The 25,956-nt window shown below is 47.1% G+C and overlaps 2 protein-coding genes across 3 annotated transcripts in view; one reads left to right on the top strand and one right to left on the bottom strand.

Moving 5' to 3' along the window:
- POLR1C (RNA polymerase I and III subunit C) overlaps positions 1-9,871 on the bottom strand; it is a 143,853-nt gene extending 133,982 nt beyond the window's left edge. For both annotated transcript variants that reach the window (XM_086925996.1, XM_086925997.1), the window contains exon 1: positions 9,737-9,871. In XM_086925996.1, coding sequence (XP_086782122.1) covers positions 9,737-9,805 — 69 coding nt within the window. In that variant the 5' untranslated portion in view covers positions 9,806-9,871. The remainder of the gene's footprint in view (positions 1-9,736) is intronic.
- Positions 9,872-10,732: 861 nt separating this feature from the next.
- Positions 10,733-25,956, top strand: part of YIPF3 (Yip1 domain family member 3) — a 150,694-nt gene continuing 135,470 nt past the window's right edge. The window contains 1 exon segment of the mRNA XM_086925995.1: positions 10,733-10,952. Coding sequence (XP_086782121.1) covers positions 10,875-10,952 — 78 coding nt within the window. The 5' untranslated portion in view covers positions 10,733-10,874.

The raw sequence follows: 25,956 nt of genomic DNA, 5'->3' as shown, positions 1-25,956 counted from the left end.
GGACCATGACAGACAGTTCTTTGCAATGCAATAGGTTTCGCATTTAGGAGAGTTTGACCTATTGGCAATGTAAATGCCAATAGCTTAAACTCTCGCAAATTCGAAACCTATTGCTTTGCAAATATACTTTTTTGGGGTTGTTTCCAAGCACCCCATCCCACGCTTGCACTTAATAGAGGCCACGCTCCTTTCTTTGAACTAGCTGCATCTGAAGAAAGGGGCGTGGCTGCCATTAAAATGAAAGCGCTGTTTGGGGCACTTTTACAAAAAATGCATTTGTTTTTCAAACAAATGCTTTTTTGGTAAAAAGGCCCCACACAGAGCTTTCACTTTAATGGCGCCTGCATCCCTTTCTGTAGACACGGTTCGTCTAAAAAAAAAGTGGTCCGGCCTCTATTCGCGTGCAAACGCAGCATGGGGCGCTTAAAAAACAAAAAAAAATTGCAATTCAATAGTTTTTGCATTTGCGAAAATTTAATCTACTGGCATTGACAATGCCAATAGCTCAAAGTCTTGTTTGTTGGCAATCATGGTATGTGTTCTGCAACAGAAAACACACTTGGCAAAACATCATAATTATCCATGGCTATAGGGAGTGGCAGTAGTTGATAGCGTCTTATCCCACGTGCATAGACTATTTCCTAGAACACATTTGCCCCACTATCACATACTAATATTATAAATAACCTTGTATATATTTATTGATCTTAAAACAAAATAGATAACAAACAATGCCATTTACAATACCAACAACTTTAAACTTTGCTACTGCGAGACCTATTGCATTGCAAATGCTTGTTACTTTTGTTCCCCTGTGCCAGTTTCTGCCCCTGTGCCACCTCTCTTCTCCCCCACCTTCCGTGTCCCCCTGCTGTTTTCCCGCTGCTGCGTCCCTGCCCCCCTGTCCCACATTGGCCGCCCCGCTCCCACCTCCCAGCTGTTCCTCCCTCCCTCCCCCTACCCCTCATATGGAGGCCGCGCAGCGGTAGAGAGCGACTTTAAAAAATATATATATATTTTTATTGGTCTGCAATATTCAGTTCAACGTGTACAACAAGGTGATCATTGTTAATAGCATTATAATTTTGGCTGTACATTCACATAACATTATAAGCTTTGCAGTTTTTGTGATTTTAAACTGGATCCCGAAGCAACTCATGTTAGCCCCCCACCCATAGTTCCCCGAGCACTTATATACAGCAATCATATTTTTCTAGTTGCACTGAATCAATTTGAATCTTTGTGACAATGTCTGTCTCTCCTCTCAGTTCCGACACTCCTATTACCGTTGTGATGCCCATTTAGGTTTCGTGCACTGCACCTTATCGCGTGGTTGCCTGCTGTTATTCTCAATGCCGATGTATCTGTCCCTAGGCAGTGACGTGTTGGTAAGCGGCTAGTGTGTCATACTGGAAGCCCTCGCTCCGACTAGTGGGGTGGGGGGGGGGGGGGGGGGGGGTTGGGTGGTCAGGGTGAGGGGGAGAGAAGGAGGGGAGCGGGGGGGATGCAGTTGGGTGAGGTCCCGTCTCTACATCCTTAACGACATCACATTTTATGCTAATAACATTTGTTTACACTATTTCAGTTATATCGCATGTTTCAAAGGCTATAATCATAGCGTTCCAGTCCATCGATATGTGCGTTTTGCCAAGGCCCCTACGTTCTTCTCTTTGCAATTCTATTCCCTCTGCCTTCCCCCAGCGCAGCACTTCTCTATGCCAGTCACCAGGGTCGGGTGGTCCGGCCAATTTCCACCTCATCGTTATTGTGCGTTTAGCTAATAGTATTGCCAGATCTGTGAATCGTGTGGTGGTGCTTTTTTTTCGTGGGTCCCAGGCCTAGTATACTATACATTAGGGAGGTGGGGGCCTTACGGGTGCTATCGCCGCTAGTACTGTGTGTATTGTCTCCAGTAGTGTCCTAACCCTTTGGCATTCCCATATCATGAGCAATAGGCCGGCATCTGCAGTCATGCATCTGGGGCATGCATTTGACACTTCCGGAAACATTGCGTGCAGCCGATGCGGAGTGAGATAAGCTCTATGTACTATCATTAATTGGATAAACTTAAAATTAGGGTTTCTAGACACCTTGGCTGGGAACTTCAACACCTTCTCCCATTCCTTATCGCCGAGTGCCCTCCCGATATCCTGCTCCCAGCGCTCTCGAGTGGATTGTAGAGAGACGGCCCTGCCAGGTCGCCCCAGTCTGGTCCTTGACCTCCACTATAGGAGTACACATAGGTGTATTACGTATCAGTCGCGCTAGTAGTGGCCCTGACCTATGGCCCCGACCTATCAGCTTGTGTGTGTTGTCTCGTCGTGTATTCCCTATAATCAACTACCATCAATTCCTCCAGTAGCTCTGCATTTTGTATATGTGCTTCTTGGAGCTGTGTGAGTTGGTTATTCGTGCCCGCTGCCTCATTCTCTAGTGGTGCTAATCTGTCCTCTACCTCCTTAAGCTTCTCAAGCACAGTCTGTCTTATACCCACTTTTGTGCCCATTGCAACTCCGCGGATGGTCGCCTTAAAGGCTTCCCATTCAATTTGCCTAGAGCTAGCTGTATGTGCATTGTCCTGAAAGTATTTAGTGATGGCGTCCGTCAGAGTGGACCTAAAGACCTGATCCTCCAGCCTCCCCGGCGATAGTCACCAGGTCGGTATCGGGGTTGGGATCATTCCCCATTGCAGTGTCAGTTCAACCGGGTTATGGTCAGAAAGCGTCTTCCCCATATGCTCGGTGGATTCTTCTGATCCCAGTAATGTGTTGGAGCAGAAAAAGCGGTCAATCCTGGTATGCAACTTATGTGGCGGGGAATACAATGTGTACTCCCTGTGGGTCGCATGTTTGAGTCTCCATGCGTTTGACATGTCCCAGCTCCTTGCCCAGTGTGCCAGTGCTTCTGCCTGCTTTCTGCTATCGGCAGAGCGTAGCGGGGGGTGTGACCTATCGAGATCTAGATCCAAGACCGCATTGCAGTCCCCTCCTATTATCCAATTGTGATCCGACCAATCTGACAGTACTCCGCTCAATGTGGCTAGAAAGTTCGGCTGGTCAGTGTTAGGGGCGTAGATGCTACCCAGTACTACTAAGGAGCCATCCAATATTCCACGTATGAATACGTATCTACCCTCTTTATCCACTCACTGATCCAAAAGTTTAAATGGGATTGTGTTTTTGAGCCATATAGCAGACCCTCTAGAGAAAGCCGAATGGGCAGTGGCATATAACTGACCTTTCCATTTTCTATGTAACTTGGAGCCTTCTGCTCCATTCAGATGGGTTTCTTGCAGACAGGCTATAGTGATCTGTCTTCTGCTCAACTGCGCCTGTATTCTATGCCGTTTATACACCGACCCCATCCCACGCACTTTCCAGGTGCAGAGCTTGTATATATTAGGTGTCGTCATGGTGAGGAGGGCATGTAGTTCAAAACATATTCAGTACAATCAGTGCTTTAAATAATGTTAGCAGTATTACAAGTGCTAAAACCATACTTAATTTCCCAACTTGAAGGTCCTTACTCAAAAACAGATGAGGACCAAACATCTTACATCCAAGGTGGATGTTTACTAGATAAACGTAACTGTGCCTCCGCTAGGGGGGGGTGGTTCCAGGCGCACTCACCCGGCAAGTACTACTGTAATTTTTCACCTTCACCCTATTAATATCTAATACCCTTACCACATGTTCCCACTGATGCATGACATTACATACAGTTACATACGTTACCAAATTACATCTTCAGCATAGTCTCTCAAAATTTGTTCGCCATTTGCGGTGTAATCCGTGGAAACAATTGTATACCAGTGTCCGAGTCCGAAACTTCTGTGCGCGTGTCAGACCGAAGGTCCGTGTCCGGCTGCTCTCGCACATCGTGGGCAGCCAAAGTGGCCATCATCAGCTTCGCTGTTGTCCCTACCGTGGTCGGCGTTGGTTCCTGGCGGTTGCTCATCTCAGCAGTTGTGTGTCCCGCTTGGTCCGCCGGCGGATCTGTTCGATGTGGGGAGCGATCCCTTGATGCTTCCTCCATTGGGGCCTGTGACGGAGGCGGTGTCAGCGCTATCTCCATCCACTCCGACGCTTCCTCTGGGGTGTCAAAGAAATAGGTCTTGTGGTCATGGATTACTTTCAGTCGCGCTGGGAAGAGGAGGGCGTATTTGACGTTGCGGTCTCGCATTATGCGTTTCACCCCCATGTAGGTCGACCTTGTTTTCTGGACTGCTGGGGTGAAGTCCAGGTATAGTGAGATTGTCCTGTTTTCATATCTCACAGGTCCATTGTCTCTTGCAGCCTTAAGGATCGTGTCCCTATCCTTGTACGGAGGAGACGCGCTATCATGGGTCTCGGTGGCGCCCCAGGCCTGGGCGGCCGCGGGGGCACTGTGCGCACGTTCCACACTGTAGAGTGGAGTGAGGCCCGTCGGTGCCACCACCGTCTTGAGCCAGTCTTCCACAAATTGCGTCGGGTTCGTCCCCTCACTGCGTTCCGGAAGGCCCAGGATACGTACATTATTGTGGCGCGAGCGCCCTTCCGCGTCGTCCACTCTGTCTCGTAGGCCCTTAAGTTGACGTTCGAGCTCCTCCAGCCTTGTGGAATGAGCGGTCTGTTGTGGAATTAGATCATCCAAGGCCAGCTTGTGGTCTGTGACTTTCCCGGCCAGTTACTTGTCGTCCGCCTTCAGTAGTGTCAGGCCCGTTGACATTACGTCCATTCTCGCTTCTAGCGCCTCCCTTGATGCCCTAATTTCAGTTAGGATTAAGTCCAATTTCGCCTCTTGGGAAACCCTTCCTGTTGGCGGTATTACTTCGTTATTGGATGAGGCCAGGGGGTCCTCAGAGTCGGTAGACTGTGTCGTGGCGCCTGCCAGTTGTTCTTGTTGCTTCAGTCTGCGCCCCATGGTCTGTCTCTGACACAGAACCAAGTCTCGTCGGGCAACGTCTCCTTTCACGAATGAAATCTTTGTCCCGCCTGCCTTAGGAGCACCACCACCTTGTTGTCGCGTGTCCAAGGATAGTTCGCGTCCGGCTCAGTGTATTTGTGCTGGCGCTTCGTGTCTTCGTTCTTCCCCTTTCCGCACAGCGCAGGGGGTCGTTCACGCCTTGTGAATTGTCTCTCCCACAGTATAGTGCGGCAATCAGTATACCCTGCCCCTGCTCGTTGGTGTCTTCACTCCCTTTTGTTCATATGTTGTCCCTGTCCGGCCTTACTCCACCGTCTAGCAGACTGTATTTGCTCCCGGCGGGGTTATACGAGTGGCCCAGGAGGGGGAGGAGGGGGTCTCTGCCTGTGGGTGGTCGGGGGCTCAGTTCCAGCAGGCACAACTATATGCCAGTCCCCACTACTTGTCGGGTCAGGATCGTGCCCTTACACCCGGGACCATCTTTCCAGACTTCGCACCGCCATTTTGCGCCTTCTGCCCGATATGCACTATGGCGTTGGGCGGTGCCCGCCAAGAACTACAGGGGCCGTGAAGCAAGGGCTCTCGCCCCCGGGCCAATGCCCAGGGTTCATGAAGCAGCGCCGACCGCGGCCGCTTAACATGTGCAATCCCCCAATCAGGCTCTCAGACCAGCGACGTCCCTGCCGATTCGGTGCATCTAGCGCTCTCTCTCCCGGCGATGCCGGATCGCTCCGCCATAGCAATCCTTCCAGGACAGGTATTGCCTACCGATTGTATGCCTCTGCAGGGAGCTGAGGTGTCGCGTACCTCGCGCCTGTGGTTCCCGGTAAATGCGCTCTCCTCCGGACCTCTCGGACCAAACGCCGGTCACGTCCCCAGTCCGCAGCTCGGCCCAGTCTCCTACTGCAGCTCGCGGCTTGTATTTTCGGGCAAGGCCGCAGTACGTCAGATGTCCGGTCGCGCCGTACAGGAGCTCAGTCGGTCCACAAAATTAGCCACGTACACTCCGGACATGTTCTGCTTCAGTGTGGTGAAAGTGGGGCATCCGTGGCATCGGGTAAAGTTAGGATAATCAGCTTATGTAAAGGGTTGAAGACGGAGCAGTCTCAGCTCACGTCCGCCATGCGCGGCCGGTAGCCACGCCACCCAAGACAGCGACCTTTGACCCTGTCTCCAGGCAGGTCGCTCCCCTCACCGCCACGCAGCCCATTGTGATCGCTACTGAGCTTGTTCTGCTGCTGTATCCTTTGTTTTGTTCCAGTGCCCTTTTTACTTTTGTTCCCCTGTGCCTGTTTCTGCCCCTGTACCCCCTTCTCTTCTCCCCCGCCTTCCATGTCCCCCTGCCGTTTTCCCGCCGCCGCGTCCCAGCGGCCCTGCCCCCCATTGGCCACCCTGCTCCCACCTCCCAGCTGCTCCTCTCTCTCTCTACCCCTCATATGGAGGCCGCGCAGCCGGCGCGCCAAAGGCAAGCCTGTCTGCGCCCGTCCGCGCCTGAACCACGCCCTGTGCCAGAACCCCTGGACCCTGCGCCCCCTGCAACGCCAGACTGCACTACGGCTCCAACACACTCCACACACTCAACACCGGACGAGACCACTCCTGCTACCGGGCCACCCCGAAGCGCACCCAAGGGCCCTTCGCCTGCCGGAACTGCAGATTCACCAGCATCCAGCCCACCAGACCACCAACCAGAGAACCCAACCACATCCACTGCATCCTCCTCAACACCCGCACCGCTCGCAAGCACGCCATCGAACTCTGGGACCTCCTAGACTCCACCGCCCCCGACGTTGCCTTCCTGACGGAGACCTGGCTGAACGCCACCTCAGCACCAGACATCGCCATAGCCATCCCACAGGGCTACATGATCTCCCGCAGAGAACGCACCAACTGAGTTGGAGGGGGGAATCGCCATCATCCACAAGGACACCCTCAGAGTCTCGACCAACACAGACGACACCCTCACCACTGCCGAGCACATGCACTTCCAGATCCACACCGACCCCAATACGACCCCCAGAGGAACACTTGTCTGCAGACCACCCGGACCAAGACCACAGTTCAGTGACACCATCGCCGACCTCGTCAGCACCCACACCCTCGCCTCCACGGACTACATCCTCCTCGGGGACCTGCACTTTCACCTCGAGAACAACAACAACGCCAACTCCACCGCCCTGATAGACAACCTCGGACTCAAACAGCTAGTGACAACATCCACTCACGCCGCCGGACCCCATCTTCTCCACAAGCCCCCACGCCTCCTTTCAACCACACCACCGAACCCCACTGGACCGACCACAGATGCGTCCACTTCACCTTCAGGAAACCCACCACACACCACCTCACCCAACAACTGCCACGCCGCTGCTGGGGCAAGGTCACCAAGGACCAACTGACTACCACCCTCGCCCTGAGACCACCAGCCGACCCCGCCGCAACCAACCTCAAACAGTGGATCAATGACTGCGCCAACACCCTCGCCCCTCTCAAAGACCTCAGCAACCAACCACACCAACAAAAATGCTGCCTGGTTCTCCGAAGATCTCCAATCGTACCTGTCGGAAGCTGGAGAAGAAATGGCTCCACGACCGAACACCAGACAGCCACACAGCCCACAAGAGCGCCACCCGCAAACACCACCAACTCATTAGGACCGCCTTCAAAGACCACCTTGACAACAACGCACACATCTCCAAGGGGCACTTCAGCATTGTGAAAGATCTCTCCAACCCCAGCTCCAACACCAACGACATACCACAATCAAAAGACCTGTGCGACTCCCTGGCCACCTTCTTTCACCACAAGATCACAGACATCCACAACAGCTTCAACTCTGAGACCCCCGCACCCACCACCGAGTCCACCACCCCCGCGACCACTACCAGCACCAGCCGCCTGACCGCCTGGTCCAACGTCAGCGACGAAGACACTATCCAAACCATGAACTCCATCCACTCCGGATCCCCATCCGACCCCTGCCCTCACCATGTCTTCAACAAAACTAGCACAACCATCGCACTCCACCTCCGGAAAACTATCAACAGCTCCTTTGAGACAGCAACCTTCCCGGAAAGCTGGAAGCACGCCGAGATCAACGCCCTTCTGAAGAAACCCAAGGCAGACCCCAAGGACCTCAAGAACTTCCGGCCCATCTCCCTGATCCTGTTCCCGGTGAAAGTGACAGAGAAGATTGTCAACAAACAGCTAACCCGCTACCTCGAGGACAACGTCCTGGACCCTTCCCAATCCGGCTTTCGCAGCAACCACAGCACCGAGACCGCCCTCATCGCCACCACTGACTACATCAGGATCCTAATGGACAAAGAAGAAACAGCCGCCCTCATCCTCCTGGACCTATCAGCAGCCTTTGACACAGACTGCCACCGCACCCGATCAGCACCCCTCCATGACACCGGAATTCAAGAGAAGGCCCTGACCTGGACCACATCCTTCCTCTCCGGCAGAACCCAGAGCTTCCGCCTCCCACCCTTTTGCTCAAAAACCACTGAGATCATCTGCGGCGTCCCACAGGGATCCTCCCTCAGCCAGACGCTTTTCAATATCTACATGGCACCGCTCGCCCACGTCGCACGTCAACATAACCTGAACATCATCTCCTACGCCGACGACACCCAGCTGATCATATCCCTCACCGAAGACCCCCACACCGCCAAAGCCAACCTCCACAAAGGAATGAAGGCCGTAGCCGACTGGTTGAAGGACAGCAGACTGAAGCTGAATTCAGACAAGACAGAGGTCCTCATTCTCGGACCCACCCCATCAGCCTGAGACAACTCTTGGTGGACCACATCGCTCGGCACCGCCCCGGAACCCACAGACCACGCACGCAACCTGGGGGTCATCCTCGACTCCACCCTCTCCATGACCAGGCAAATCAACGCCGTCTCTGCATCCTGCTTCAACACCCTCCGAATGCTCCGCAGGATCTTCAAGTAGATCACTCCCTACACGAGAAAAACCTGTCACCCAGGCCCTCGTCACCAGCAGACTCGACTAAGGGAACCTCTACTCAGGAACTACCACCAAGCTCCTGAGACGACTACAACGAATCCAGAACGCTTCGGCACGCCTGATCCTTGACGTCCCTTGATGCAGCCACATCACACCCCACCTGAGAGGCCTACACTGGCTCCCCGTCAACAAGAGGAGCACCTTCAAACTCCTCATCCACGCACACAAAGCACTGCATAACACCGGACCTACATACCTCAACAACAGTCTCAGCTTCCACATCCCCACCCGAAGCCTCCGCTCAGTCAACCTCAGTTCCTCGTATCCGAAAAACCACCGCCGGCAGCAGATCCTTCTCCTACCTCGCCGCCAAGACCTGGAACGCTCTCCCTACCAGCCTACGACAGACTCAGGACCTGCTGGCCTTAAGAAGACTTCTCAAGACCTGGCTCTTCGATCAGTAGCGCCCCCACCAGCGCCTTGAGACCCTCACAGGTATGTAGCGTGCTTTAGAAATGCAATGATTGATTGATTTATTGAGTCATATTAAACTTACACCCAAACCACGTCAAAGCCTGCTTTCGTTACCGGTTCTTCTCCATCACAACCGCCGCAAAATTAATTTTTTCTTGTCGAATAATTTAGTCAACCACCCCATAATTTGGTGCTCCCTGCCAGATAAATTCTGTGAGCCAGTGTAAAATAAACACATGCCAGGGCTGACCGAAAGCGACACTCGTAATTACAGCCACTAGCCGACTACAGAACAAGACGTATGGCAGCCCATAATCATTCTAAGACGCCGGTCAGCTATATAGGTCAGAAAGAGCTACTCTCGGTGTGTGGAAACACTCACGTTGCGAACCCCGAACTCCCCTAGCACCACGCGGCTCCGCATCTCATCCACGCTGCCGGGCGCCGCCATATTTGCCGTCAAACTACCCAAACACAATATCCTTCTTCACTGTCTCCACCTACGCGTTCCGAAGGGAGGCGACTGCGCACGAGACGGCCTCACACACCGTAGCAACAGTAGCATTAGCATACACGACCCAGCTGTATGAACGCGGCTGCCATTTTGAAACGACGTGGCTCCTTATCAGTGGTATTATCACGTAGAGATATATTTAGGCAATACATATTTTTAGCGTCTTATTCTTTTTAGTGCGTTTCATATATTATCGTCCACTTATATATATGGTGTGATGTATGCAAATAGGTGTCTGTTTCATAGATAGCAAATATCCTCTTGGACTTCACTAAGCACCTGCCAGGCGCTAGGACATATGGAATTCCGCATGTTGAGGATGCTGGCAGGTATTCGGGCAGCTATTTTCGAAAGCAAATATAATTGTTTACCAATTGAAAAAATCCTGTAATTTCTCTCTGTCACCTTCAACATGGCGTCGTTTTACGCAGTGTGAACACAGTCGCACCTAGGACGAGAACAAGGGTAGTGGCCACGTTACAAGGGAGCATTTACGATACCCACGAAAGGTGCAAGACTCTCGGCGCCCAGGTTTTTGTTGATAGCTATTTTGTCTTTACTTCTGCTTTACGTAACTGTTTCGACCGAAACATTAAAAACAAAATCTAATTCCAAATATGTTTTTGGAGCTAAAAAAAAATCTGTCTTATCGTAATATTTATGAAGCTCTCTTTTTTAGGTACTACTACTCATGTACACATTTTTCCTCTCCAATACGGCCGCTTTCTTGATGTCTCATAGGCATCCCGGGTTGTTAGGTGTCTAGATAATCTCGCGAGACAGCCTCCCACACTCTGGTCCGTCACCACGTCCTCATTTGTGTTGCTGCGGGTGTCAGAAGAGGTTGTTTACTTCCGGGTCTGGGAATGAGCTGTGGACTCTCACGTCCCAACCTCATCGCTCCTTCCACTTAGAGGGTGAATAGGGGCGACAGCGGCTCCTGGACCCTGAGGTTGGACTTTCCCAACACCCCACCTGCTAGGGGGGTTAACATCCAGGGTGCAGAATGACTACCCCTGCAGCACCCGGAGGAGGCAGGACCATGACAGCAGCAGAATGGGGCGGATTCGAAGACAACCTCCAGGTAAATCAGACAGTGTAGCATCTAAAGGTGTCCCCCCAGACACCAACGTCCCATCTTCTTATCTCTACCATGAGAGGATGCTCTAAATCCATCGCACCCCGAGCTTTAGCTGTCCTAGAAGTCCCTCACCGACACCCCCTCTGATTGTCCACCCTCTAAACACTCTGCCACCACTTACTAAGGAGACTCTGGCAGTCCTGATGGGGCGAGTGGAATCCGGGTCACCAGTGGACCCCTGCCCACCTAGGGTCTTTTAAGCTGGCCCTGCCAGCAATAGATGACGACGTACTCGCCCTTCTCAATAGTTCCCTGGAAACGGGACAGGTTGCCACCGAATTTAAGGAGGCTCACCTGATCCCGCTCCTAAAGAAGCCTGGTGCCGATACCAAGATCTTGAAACATTTTAGACATATCTCACAGCTGCCTTTCTTAGCTAAGATAATTGAACAGCACGTCCTCCCACACCTTTCCTGCCATCTTGAAAACAATCAACTTTTAGAACCGAATCAGGCCGGCCTCAGGGCCCATCACAGCACGGAATTGGTCTTCCTGGATGATCCAAGACTCAGGGCAGACAAAAAAACTCAGTGTGCCCTGGTGCTGTTCGACCTCTCCGCGGCATTTGATACGGTCAACCATGACCAATTACTGTCGCGGTTTAGGGACCTCTGCATTCAGGGCACTGCTCATACCTGGCTAACTTCATTTCTTAAAAACTTTTCCCAGAGAGTCCAACTGGCAAATTTGTTTTCCAACCCAACAGATCTCTCCTGTGGAGTTCCCCAAGGCTCAGCACTTTCACCTCTCCTTTTCAATGCCTATTTGCAGCCTTTGATCTCTGCACTAAACCAGATGCAGTGCCGGATCTACAATTATGCCGATGACACTCAAATTATTATTCAAATTTAAAATTCACCCTCTGCATATGTACGATGGTAAAACATACTAAAATTTACGGTCAATTGGATGTCAGCCAATTCGTTAAAGATAAATCCGGATAAAACAGAGGTGCTGGCGATCTCCTTGGAACAACCTCCTTTGGCTAAAAGAACTGGGACCCTCTCCGAAACCGGCGGCGGCTGTGAAAAGCCTGGGCATTCATATAGATGCCAAACTTTCTATGGCACAACAAGTCTCGTCAGTTGTCGGTACTTGCTGTGCCTACCAAGACAACTGCGGAAACTATCTCCACTCCTGACCTCGGCCACGCTCAGGCGGGCGGTTTCAGCTATGATCCTGTCGTGTTTGGATTACAGCAATTCTTTGTACACTGGCCTTCTCCAACAACTGTTGGCCAGTCTACAAACAGTCATGAACGACGCAGCAAGATTAATCTTTAAAAAACCAAGACGGACACACGCTACACCACTGCTACGGGAGCTTCATTGGCTCCCAATTATGCAGAGAATCAAGTTCAAGGGCCTCTGCACCACACATAAAGCCCTGTATGGACAAGCCCCAAGGTACATCAAGGAGCGCTTAGTCCTCTATGTTCCCAGTAGGACTCTCTGATCAGCACATGCCACCCTTCTGGTTTGCCCCCGCTTTAAACTATCCTCTATGGGAGGGCGAGCATTCTCCAACGCAATTCCCGTGGCCTGGAACAACTTGCCAGTGAGCCTGCGCAAGGAAATGAACCTCCTACCCTTCAGGAAGAAGCTTAAAACTGTGCTCTTCCTGGAGGCATGGGGTACGTCCTAGAAGCCCCCCCCCCTGCTCCCCCATCTAGTCTGTGTGCACCCTCTGACAAGCGCTTAGAGACCCCTGGGTGATAAGGGGCATTACAAATCTAAATAAATAAATAAATAAATGATTTAAAAGTGTAACACTTTACCCTCCTGTCCTTCATGCAACGAATGGTGAACACATTGCACACCTTTTTTGTCCCTAACCTGTACATTAAAGGGCAAAAAAGCCCTATATTATTTTTATGAATTAATAATATAGTATCTTTACCCAAGTGTGATCAAGAGTTTCCTGTTCATAGGGAGAAGCTATGCAAATGCTGAAGGCTCCATAAGGTCACTCAGTAGTTTGCTCCCCTTCCTGAAAGTAGGCTCGTGGCTACATGCTTGCAAGTTTATACCTGGAAATCGAAAGAATGCTTTGTCCTTGGTATATATTTTAATGTCCTTACTGGCCGTAAAATAGAGTTGGCATACTGTTGCTATAGCTACTTGATGTGTAAATACAAAGGTTTTTCACCAGTGAAAACATAGATTATTACTACACAAGCCGTAAAACCTTTTATAAGTGGTGTAAAATGTCAATTAAAAGTTGATGCAAGTACTGTTGGAGTTGCAGCAGTGATGAATAAGTAATAATCTTTATTGCTTTATTATTAAAACAGACACGTACCGTCACCGTTGATCAAAAAAAAAAATATTGAGTAATGTTTCATGGAAAGATTTAAAAGGGACACACTTACTACCCTGTAGATTGAGGTGAGACGGGCCCAAGCCTGTTAATGCCAGGTGTCTCGACTGGGGGGGGGGGGGGAGACGACAGTCCAGGAAACACTATGATAAAGTTAGGATGACTAAGTGCATTCAAGTTAAAGAAGGGGGTATAGTCCTCATCAAGAAACCATGTAAAGTTGTAAAAGGTTTTTCTAATATCAATGGCCATGTAAACATCTTGAAATAGTCACATTAATTTGTTTTGTTGCAAGGAACATAATGGTGAACCTGGGGTCACTCCTTTTGGGTAATTCGGAGGTCACTAAGCAGATTGACAGCATGCCCAGTTCTTCCTCTTTAAATCATTTTCATGAAGAAGGGTGTTATGTAGCCCAAAGTGCAAATGTACCTGTAAATAAGTATCCTCTTCCTGTTTTTCTGATATTTAAAAAAAGGGCCTCCTTTTATCTCTGGGGTTACTGTTTTGCAAGATGTCCCCCTTTGTAGTGCTAATTTATCAAGGGCCTCCCATGATGGTGATTCTACTGTGAAGCCCCCCCCCCCCCCCCGGCACAATAGGGCAAAATGCCAGAAGGGGGGAAAGGAATTAATCCAACACATCATGAAATGTAAGTCTAAAAAACTCAGGTTTTCAAATGTTCTAGAATAGTCCTGTTCTATTATTCAGTTTCCAAAACTAGAAGGGGCAGTGAATGCTGTTTCTCATTTAGGTTGGGAGCTTGTCCCCGGAACCAATTAGTACACTAGCCCCTCCTCACATACTAGAAGTACCAATCCTACATTGCCATCGGCTGGGGGTGGGAATTATATAGGAATAGCTGTCAATAATTATTGTGGTGGAGTGAATGGATGTATAGTGAAGAATGATGCTGGAGATGGGTCTGTTGAATTAGTGAGAACTGATGAAGAAGGTTGTGGAGTCTCTAAGAGGCCGAGTGGCCCCATAAAAGACCTTCTATAGCCCCCTCTTGTGGAGAATCTCTCCTTTAAGTTCTGCGCCAAAATTCGTGAGGACTCTTAATGGAGAGGCTTCTCATTTTATTCCATTAGCACAGCCGCTCAATCAAGGGGCATGGTCAAGGTATAACAATAATCTCTGTAAAGGACTTGGGGGCATATGCATCAAGATACGGAATTGCGATTCCTTAATAACGATTTTTGAGGAATCGCTATTTAGGAGTCGCGATTCCTTATGAATGTAGGAATCGCAAAAAAATAGCGATACCTACACATTCCTAATAGCGAATCGCAAATTGCGGTTCGCTATTAGAGAATGCATTCCTATTCATTCCTATGGGCTTACAGGCCCATAGGAATGAATGGGAAAGTATTAGAAATTTGCGATTACCAAATAGGTAATCAAAACTTCAATTTCAAGGGTGCTAGGGGGCTAAAGCCCCCTGATGCACCTCCAAAACATGTAAATGTGCACATGTGGCGCACACACATGCCCTAAGGGCATGTGTGTGCAGCATATGCCACTTTGAAAAATGCAATTTTATGCATTTTTCTAAGGATTTGCAAGTTACCAACAACTTGAAGTTGATGGTATCTACGAATCGGCCCCTTTGCGACCGGTAAAAAGCTTGATGCATGTGCTCCAAGGTTTTAGCCATTTTTCTTATATCTTGAATTTTGTTTCCTTGTTTGATAGTGAATTGCGCCCTCTAAATAGAAGTCTTATTCTGCAGCTCCTACTAGAGATTGAGGCCTTGTGTCTGGTGTCAAACAGGGATATTGATTGGGTGTATGTGGATCTCCTTGCTCCACTTCCAAGTTCTAGGGAGACATTTAGTTCTAGGATGGTTGTAATGTTAATCCTGGCTAATTTTGACCAGTTTTGGAGAAAATATATTGCTGTGTTCACATTCGAATTAAGGTTAGATCCTAAGCGTGATAGTCCTTAATTGGGCACCCAGGAGCTCTCCCTAGATTCATGTAGTGGCAGTGGTAGTTGGTGACATTTGAAAGGTGTGTGGCTTAAAAGATTGTTATGATTTTTATGTAGTGAGCGACGCGGGCAAGCTTAACACCTTGGCTGCTACTTGAATTTTTCCCCTGTCCTGGACATTCCAGAACAGGGTGTGGTCGTGACGGAACCATTCCGTCATCAGCACAGCTCAGCCGTGACTGATGACGGAATGGTTCCGTCACAAGCATCGAAGGGGTTAATGGACAAACGTGGGGTCCAGGCTGGATCCTCCTCTGGAAGAAAAATTGAAGAAAAGACCTGCACATATTCAAACACTTCTTTCCTCGTGAGCACGCTCTTTTCACTCTTTCCTGAATACACTTCCTTGCATACCGCTTCAATTCAGAACGTCCAAACATACACTGCGCTCACTCACATTTAAGCAATTTATTTACTTATACTTTTGCCCTGTAAATATTTTGCTATCTGTGCATCCCCTTCACACACGTTTTCACAAAATTGCAATTACAACTGGAATACATGACCATTGTTCTGTGTGCTGTGCAGAGAAGCCAACCCACTGACATGCATTTTGGTTTGGCTTCAGCGTCCAAGTTCTCAATCAAAGCCCCCCATAAACACCTGCTCAGCTCAAAGTATGCACAGAGAAAAATACAGAAAGAAACACATGATTAAATAGCTCACTCTTGAGGGAGGCAAGATTAAGTAAAACTTGAAATAAGAGAGGAACTAAATTGCTGACATGCATTGCCTTAACATTTTTAACACTCATTGTTTATATATTGTTGCTTTGCTTTCTTCAACTTGGACACAGGTTCTGATGGGAGGGAATCTGGGTCTTTCCAGAAAAGTAGAGAGACATAATGAACCGAAACAGGGGTGCTTACTTGCGTCCCTTCTTTTCTCCCTTTACATACATTATCTATCTTGCAGAGTTGGACAGCCTAAATTAGGAGCAATGAGTATTGGGATATTACGCTGATGAGTACTTTCTAGAAATAAATATCCTTAAGAGTAAAGTTATTCAATTCAATCAAATACATGTCATAAAAGCATATAAATAGTAAAACTCATAAAAATAACATTAAAAAAACATTATACTTAAAATCCATAGCACAACATGCAAGGGGAATAAGTTCATATCTTGGCCCTGTTGGCTAATGTAAGTCCTTCGGGCTTGGTTTTGCATCATTCAAGCTTCGCCACTGGTAGAGTTACATCTTGGATCGTATAGCCCACATCCATCCCAGGAACTTGGCAACAGACGTTGCATATTGCGCTGAAGAATTTGTACGCAACATTCTCAGTGCAGTATTGCTACTTCTGGTGCCCATATTTTTGCAAGTTGGCTTCAGGAATTTTTTCCGAGGGCCCTCGTATGCAGGGCAAAGAAAGAGAACATGAGAATATGTTTGTTTGGTCTGCACATATTTCACATTTATCATCAGCATTGGAGGACCACTTGCTTGTAAAAGATTTTAAAGAAAGTGTGCCAGTTCGAAATTGTAAATATAGGGCCAGATATAGGTGGCCAAATACAGAGCGCTAACACTGAAATGTAGGTAAGTTTACACCTACTAGCAAAATAAGCAATCGCAAAATTGCAATTCCTTATTTTGCTCTATCATTTAAGGAATTGCAGATTGCAATTCCTTAAATGCAATGCAAGTAGCACAAAAGAAAGTGCACTTTAGCCTTAATGAATCGCTAATTACCACCAACTTCAAGTTGATGGTAAATAGCGATTTCCTTTAAAGAAGCACTTTTTTTTTTCAAAGTGCCATGTGGCACACATTCATGCCCTTAGGGTATGTATGTGCGCCACATGTGCACACATGCACATTTCAGGGGTGCAACAGAGTGTCCTTTTGATACCCTGGCGGCACCTTTGAAATAGCGCCCGCTATTTGCGATTCTCTAATAGTGAATTGTAAATAGTTAATATCTTCCCATTCATTCCTATGGGCCTCCTAGCCCATAGGAATTAATAGGTAGATATTCCTTATTAGCACATTCTCAATTTGCGATTCGCTATTAAGGAATATTAAGGATTCGCTAATATTTTAGCGATTCCTATCTACATTCAATTTTGCGAGTCCTTAATAGCGAATCGGTAAAATTCACTATTAAGGATTCCCAAATGTGATTTTACCTACATCTGGCCCATAGTCTCCTATCAGAAGGCTTCGCTATAATACCCAATTAGTTTCATACCAAGGGGTGGGCTTGAATTCTAAGAACCTTCCAGTCAGAGAGGTACTTTTGATAGCTCTTAAGTTGTTGGTCATGATCATAGACTAGTACTGTTCTTTCGTTTTTACTTTTGAAGGTTCTGTACACCCGTTGGGTTCTCCGATAATTGTCTCCTACCCATCGTTGTGATCAACATACACTTGATTTTTTGGAGACAGCCTATCCTGTGTGTGTTGTCCACCTCCATAACATCCTTAACTGCAACAGCGTAATTTGCCAGCTCAGGAGTGGTCCACATTCTACGCCAGTATGCAATTGGGCGATATCTTGCTACATCTCCCAGGGATTACTTGTGGGAGGTTTGTGATGTTTCAAAGGAACTTAGTCTCTGCTAAGACAAGTGCTGCCAGATTTGCAAAGCCCCAAAATTCGGAGCCATATAAAACTGAACCACCAACTTTTGTGTCATAGATCTGTAGGACAGACTGTTCGGCTTTGTGAGTTAGATTTTGTGTACATTTGCTAACGTGCCTGCCAGTTTGCGGTGTTTGAGGGCAATAGTTTTAGTCTTGGTTCCCCAGCTCAATTTCTTGGCCGGAGTAACTCCTAGATAGTTTTTTTGTTTTTTTTAAACTTATTTTTTTATTAAGCACTGCATCAAGGATATCTGTAGGTGTCATGCACATACATTTACATCTGAATAATTGTGTTGTTGCAATAAATTAATGACATGACTTCAATTTTTCCTTCGCCCTCACTACCCATGAGCAGAATGTCTTTGACGAACTCCTAGATAGTTAAAAACACCTGTGTGTTCTAGGGGATCGCAATTTAGTCTTACATTTCCCTTGAATAGCCAGTTCTGGTTAAAAACCATAAGTCTGGTTTTAATTGTATTAATTACTAATCCTCTCGTTCTACAAAAATCTTTGAATCTGGATAGTGCATGTTGCAATCCACTCAGGGTTTTGTAGATTATGAGCGTGTCATCTGTGAACATTAAAATGGGAATGTTTGACCCTCCGAGAAACGAAGCATCTGTTGGATGAGTAGCAAAGAATTGTGACACTCCCTTCAAGAACAGGGAGAATAGTGCTGGAGCCATGACACACGCTTGACGAACCCCCTTTGTTACTGTAAATCAATCTGATATTGCCTGAGCACCTTAGCGGACTTGGGCAAAGTTGTCCTCATGAAGCTGAACCATTAGGGAGAGCAGGTCTATGGGGATTCCCAGGTTCAGAAGGACCGTCCAGAGTTTTTCCTGCAAAACTAGCTCAAAGGCTGATTTAAGCACTACAAGGGTAGCGTAAATGCTGCCATTTGCAATCACAACAGTACTCCAGTATATTGGTATAAAACTAAATACCTGCTCAATAGAACTAACGTGAGCTTGAAAGCCTACCTGTTAAGGCGTAAGGATGTCATTTGTAGCTATCCATTTCAGTATTTTTGTAAGAGTAAAGTTATGTTTTTTAGGTACTTGGGCTGCAGAGTTAGGATTCCTGGGGAATGACGTTGGAAATTGTGACGTATTCATATCTAGGTAGAATTTTCGCTAGTAATTGCTCAAATAAGGATCACATTGGTCAGTGTAGAAGTAAGGCTATATCTCAAGCCTCGGCTATATGAAGACACTATAATGTTTGTGGGCAAAGGCATTTTGGCCATGTATTGGCAGTTTTTACAATTAAGAATCATCCTTCACTGAGCTATGCCTGTGAGGTAATGGAAGAGTGGCATTGGTCCTTTTTTGAGAAGGTTGAATGGCCAACCTGGCACCAAATTTCACATTTGAATTTTTTGGCCGTACCAGTGACTCTTCGGCTTGAATTTGGGCTTATCTCTACCTATGTGTTTGCTATGGCTGCCTTTTTCAGGTGGGGGATAACTTATTTAATTGTGAACCTGGTTCCTTTCGAGCTGAATAAAACATGAAATATTTTACTGTTTGAACAAAGGAAGTGCCCCGTTCTCAAACTATGTAAAAGCTCTGATATGTTTGAAAGTGTTCAGATTGAGATTGACACCCTTTCCGAAGCACACCTTAAAATTGTGATTAAAAAATAAATTTATGAAGCGAGCTGGAAAAGGGACATGATGCTTTGTGCTTAGCATGGCCGGAATGAACTAATATTGGAAGTAGCATCAGTAAAAAAAATAAGTGTCTATTATGAAACCTTCCACATGGTGTTCAGGTTGATTCTGCTTCCGATAAGAATTATTACTTGATCCTAGGAGGGACTGAAAAGGGAGAAGAGGTTTTGTGACTCTGTGTGCACTGGGTTCAAGATTTAAATGGTCCTTTTTGTATGCCCTTATCTTCATTCATTATGGCGTCAATAAACCTATCCTCTACCGGCCGACAGGGTCCTACGCTCTGGAGAGAAATGTCTCCTTGCTTCAAGAAATCACGTACTGGAGGTAAAACTTTTTCCTTTATGGCCCCCCTGTTATGGAATCAACTGCCCCTTACACTCCGATGATGTGCTGATCTTTCGATTTTTAGGAAACTCCGTTAAACTGTACTTTTTGCTGTTTAACTCTCTGCTGGCTTTGCTCTTGTACTGCTCTAGCACCGAGATATCACTTCAGGGGTGATTCAGGAGCTCTAGAAGTTAAAAAAAAAAAGATATAATTGCTAAGACAATTGTTTTTAAAGAACAACACAACTACGTTAGCTGAGGCCCGGACATTTCTTTTTGCACTACCATCAGAAATAGTTAGTGCAAAAATGTTAACATTTTTAAAACAATGAAAAAAATGTTTTGAATTGTTTAAGCTATTTTAATTTCATAGTAATTGTATTTGATCTCAAATTTGAGGAATACAGCATTTTAGGTCTCAAATATTTTGCACAGTATAAAATAGAATTATTGTTTTAATTTTCACTTGTAATGCTGAATGTAGTTTTTGCACAGCTTGTTTGTTGTATTTATTAGGCCTGTTTAGTATAATGTTTAACTGAATCGATTGTGCATCTGCACTTGTTTCTGTTCGTGGTGCTTATTTCATCTAAAGTAGAGTATAGTTGTACGCCGACTGGTTACCTTTCGTATTTCGGAATTTCAAATATTTTAAATTTCACGAATTGCCTTTTAAGAAATTTTTTATTGTAATTTTTATGGACCTCTTTGAGTTTCAAACCATAATAAAAAAATCTTTGAATATGAAGGTTTTATTTTTGGTAGCAATCGCTGCGGTGAGAAGAACTTGTGAGCTGAAAAACTCCTAAAATGGTTCGAGAAGCTTACAGGAATCAGGTGATTATTCCACTAGTATTTCTCATTCCCCCTTAGTCTCGGGGAAAGATTTTTCTAGCGGTAGTAAAATTAATGATAATCTTTTCGTTACCTTTGGGTGTCCAGGTCAAGGGTGAAAGGCTTGTAAGGTTTCTATCAGTAGATGGATTAGTTTCACAATTGTCTAGCTGACACTCCTCTTAGTGAAGGTATTCGTGGTATATCAACTTGAGGATTTGCTGCCTCATGGGCTGAGGTTCAAAGTGTTTCATTATCAGATATTTGTCAAGCTGCTACTGGGGCTTCATCCCACGCATTTGCAAGCCACTTCAAGATTGTGTAATTGGGAGCGGAGGAATATTATTTGCTGAGGGTCTTTAAAAAAACAACAACATTTTTTAAAACTTTATTGACCATTTTTAATGTTAAGTTTACGGCCATATGTAGCAATTTCTCAATGTAGCAGTGCAGAAACATAATCTCGGAGTAAGAAGCACAAAATAAAATTTGCCAAGGGCAACATGTTTATGGAACATCTTGATGCTAACAACATTCACATTCTTGCAAGTTTACATTCCCATTCCATCAATATGTGACATATATCAATATATTACGTGGAAATTGTGGGTCAACCCACCCCGGTGGGAACTAACCCAGCAGGGAGCTGCGATGATGGGGCTGACTCACCCTCCAGCAAATAGCTCTTCAAAGGGCTCCAGATGTCCTTGGGTCTTGATGTCGCTGGTAAGGTTGTTGCAAACAGCTCACAATTTGTGTTGCAATAAATAAGGTATAAAACCAGGCTTTTGTTGTAGGGGTGAATTTGTTGCCCCAGTGTAGCGCTATCTTCTGTTTGGCTAGTAATAAAGCAATCGAAACAAATCTGCACAATTGCTTAGGGAAGTTGCGCAAATCTCCCAGCAGAGCTACCTCAGGCGTAGGGTTAATATCTAGGTGTATCATACATGAGATAATTGCGTAAACAGCTCTCTAGTACCCCCCAATCTTCACACAATTCCAGGTCATGTGAACGAAGTTTGCCCATTGTGCTCCACACTTAGGGCAAGTGTGTGGCCGCAAGGAATCTATGGAGTTAAGTTTTGCTGGGGACATGTATGCCCTCCATAGGAATTTAAAGTGAATTAGTTTATGTCTACTGTTCAGGGAGACTTTTTTGGTCTGGGTACAGCGAAAGGCCCAGTGGGTGTCTTCTATAGAGTGTCCCAGGTCTCATTCCCAGGTCTCTTGTATCTTGGTGTCTCTGCTAGGGATTACTGCCATGCAAGCTCTGTATAATTTAGAGATGAGGTGAACCCCCCCCCCCCCCTTTGTTTGTGATCAGCCAGGCCAGTGGTGTAAAAGACTCAGGTTCCAGGGGGAACTCAGTGATCCGAGCTCTCGGTGCACTGCGGACCCTACTAAAAAATGAAATGGTCCATAAAGGATGCCTCACTTAATCTCGCTTCCTCAGAACTAGAAAAACCATGTCCTCCCGGGAATAGATCCCCAATCGTGTCTAATGAGTATGTACTAAATGTACGTTGTACCAGCTTTTCATCTGTAATGGGCAGCCATGGGTTATTTACTACTGGTATGGCCAAGAAGTTTAATGTAAGACCTCCGTCACATGCGCCAGTTTCTTCCAGGCCCAGCTGTTGATGGACATGGTCTGGATCCCTGGGAAATCCCTTCTGTAATATCGTTCTATGTGAGGCAGGAAGCACTAGGTCTGCCTCAGGTTTAGAATAAAGTATTCATGCGTCCGGGTGATACCAGGAATGCTGCATTGCGCAACTAAATAATAAATCTGGAAATTGGGGACCCCAAGACCACCCCTCTCATATGGCATGGTAACGTGTCCCAGCTAACCCTGGCGCCACTCCAAACCAGTCTGATCAGATGGGAACGAAGCGTCCAAAAAAATATGTTGGGCAGCGGAATGGAGATATTTTGAAACAAATATAAGAATTTGGGGAGCACAACCATTTTGAGGATAGCTGCTGTATCGGCCAGTGAGAGGGGAAGTTTTATCCAGCGTTCGACCTGTTGCTCCAGCGTATGCAGTGCTGGACCATAGTTCAGTAAGATAATCTGCTCGACCTCCTTATGGATTTGTATTCCCAAACATCTGGTGGATTCATCACACCACTTCAGGGGTAATTCACATTCCCACCTTTTAGTGCAAGGTGTCACCTGGAAGATTTCAGATTTACCCCAATTACTGCTCAGCCCTGAGAATTCAGAAAATCGGGTGACCTCTCTAATGAGTGGATCAAAATTCTCTTGAGGATGGCGCACATACTGTACGATATCGTCTGCATAAAGTGAGATCCGTAGAGGGCCTGTGTTAAATTGGAGCACCCTATGTAAGTGCTGTTCCTGTAGTTGCCTGACCAGGGGGTCTAGCGCTGTGATAAAAAGTAACGGTGACAGCAGACAGCCCTGCCTGGTTCTGCGAGTAAGTTTAAATTGGGAAGATAATGTGCCATTAGTCTGAGTCTAGCAGTGGGTGTGGTGCAGAGCAATGCAGTGAGGTCAGCGAACCCCTTCGGCATACCCATCTCTGCATAACGGCTAGGAAAAAGGGACTCTCCTAGGAGTCGAAGGCCTTTTCCGCGTCGAGTAGCACGGCTGCCGCCGGAACTTCCGGGGCTAGCCTATGAATAACAGCAAAAAGCGTGCGAAGGCTCAGGGCCGTTGACCTGTGTGGAATGAAGCCCGACTGAACAGACAAAATAATCCTATCTAGCACAGAGCCAGTGTCAGCGCTATCATTTTTGCCAGAATCTTGTTATCAAGATTTAACAAGGACAGTGACCCATATGACCCTCAAAGGAGCGGGTCTTTTCCGGGCTTGGGGAGCAAAATGATCATAGCCTCCTGCAGCGTTTGGGGTATTTCTTGCCGTTCAAGAGCTTTGTTGTAAACCTCAAGAAGGTATGGAGCTATCAGTGTTTTGTAGGCCTTAAAGAAATGTCCAGTATAAGCGTCAAGACCCGGGGCAGTTGAGCTGTTCATGGCATCAATGGCGCTGATGATTTCCTCGGTGGAGAAGGACTCCGCTAAAAATAGCTACATAACTTTATCAAGCCAAACTAGTGCAATTTCTTCTAGGTATGCAGTGCGGTCATCCTCGCTATGTGTCACTCGTGTTGAGTACAGATTAGAAAAGTAACCCAAGAATTTGTCTCGTATATCAGGGGTGCCAGTCAAAGTCTGCCCCTGCGTGGAGCGGCGACAGGCAATGTATGACCGTCCTGCAGAGGGCTTCAGGAGACACGCCATTGTGCGGCCAGGCCACTCTCCCTCTCCATGACGCTGTGCAATAGCATATTTGCTTATAAAGTGTGCCTCACATTCCGCAGCCTCCTTAAATTCAGTTAAAAGCACCAGGCGGCGACTATATTGGGTCTATAAGGGTCGTACGACCTGTTCCTGGTCAAGTAAGCCTAGCTGCTGCTCAATGCTTGTTAGTATGCATCTCGGGTCCCTCAACACCCTGGCATGCTTGGAGATACAGACCCCCCCCACGCAAATACGCCTTGAATGCCTCCCAAAGTGTGGCCCAGGATTGTACTAATGCTTTATTTAGCACAAAGTATTCAATAATGGCTTTATGAATCTCTGAACAGAAGACCTCATCTAGCAAGGCCTGGCTGGGAAATCTCTTTTGCCTTTCGCTTCCCTCCTGGTTGTGGGATTCTAAGTGTCAGTGTAACTGGGGAATGATCCAAGAGCATTCTGGGAAAATGCTGGGATGCCCCATACCAAGCAGCCAAGTTGGAGGATACAAGCCAGAAGTCCAACCATGTCCAAATGTCGTGCTGTACGGAGTAATGGGTATATGCAATATCCCTAGGGCGGCAATGTCGCCACACATCCAAAAGTCTGAGTGTATCGCACAGGTCTAATAGAGAGCGGCGTGCGTGCGTTTTTTTGTCAGGGGAGTCGGATGGACTATCCTGTGTAGGTTCTAACAGGAGGTTAAAGTCCTCGCCCGTGCAGACATAGTCTGCGTCCAACTGCAGAATCTGTGCATTCAGATCATGAAAGAATTCCGGGTCATCTACGTTAGGCGCATACAAATGCTATTGGCTGCAATGAGATGCCCCTGCACCTTTGTATTCCGGCCCTCACTGTCGGAGCAAACTCTGGAGAGTTGAAAAGGCAAACGCTTATGTAGAAGTATGGCCATTCCTCTAGCATACTTACTGTAATTTGCAAAATATCTGTGGGGGTCCCATGCCGTAGCAAAATGAGTCACCGTTGTGTTTGGCAGGTTTGTTTCTTGAAGAAAAGCAACATCTACCTGGTGTCTCTGTAAATAATTCAAAACCTGTTTCCCCTTTCTATCATTATTTAAGCCCCTAACGTTCCAGGTGATCAGTGTTCGGTCTGAGAAGGTGGACAATTTACCCCAGGGAGTCATTAACTTGGCTTAGGAATAAGACTGCTTGTGCATCATTGAAAACATTATACCTGCTACATTGAGTGAAGGAAATCAAAGTTATGGTAGACAATATAAACAAACAATCCCCCCTCCACCCCAACCCATCCCTGCACCCCCAACCGCAGGGAAAGCCCCAGTTACCTAAAACACAGAATGCACCATGAAAACCCCCATACATAATGAGGAATTGGAGAGAACATCATACATTCTAGATAGTATAGTCCAATCTAATGTGATACACTTGCCACCTTACCCAACTTTGAAAGGATTGGTTAAAAATTGAACTGATACAGACAAACATTTGCCCTCAAAAACAAGATTATAACCTCAGAGCAGATCTGACAATGTGTTCTTGGAGACAACAGTTCTGTTCATTCCAAGGAGAATAGCTCCACACTGGCCACCAATCCGCTGTGTGGGGGGGAGAATCTAGAAGGATCTTTTCCCTGGGTGTCATCAGTTCCCCTGTAGTTACGACAAAACTCCTGGACTTCTGAAGGGGTATCAAATACTCAAGACCTCCCCGCAACGTCCACTCGTAGACGGGTTGGATAAATCTTGCCGTACTTAAGGCCTAGATTATGGAGCGTAGCCTTCACGCCAGTGTATTTTCTCCTCACCTCCTGGACCTTGGCCGTGAAGTCTGGAAACAGTGTGATTGTGGATCCCTGCCAGGACAGAGTGCCATTTTCTTGTGCCAGGCGCAGTGCTTTATCTCTTTCACAAGTTCAGCAGGCTGACCAAAATTGGTGTTGGTGGGGTACCC

Source organism: Lissotriton vulgaris, chromosome 6 (genome assembly GCF_964263255.1).
Source record: "Lissotriton vulgaris chromosome 6, aLisVul1.2, whole genome shotgun sequence".
In the NCBI taxonomy this organism is placed as follows: Eukaryota; Metazoa; Chordata; class Amphibia; order Caudata; family Salamandridae; genus Lissotriton; species Lissotriton vulgaris.
The sequence above is the reverse complement of the archived record's forward strand: the minus strand, read 5'-3'. Positions and strand labels throughout refer to the sequence as shown.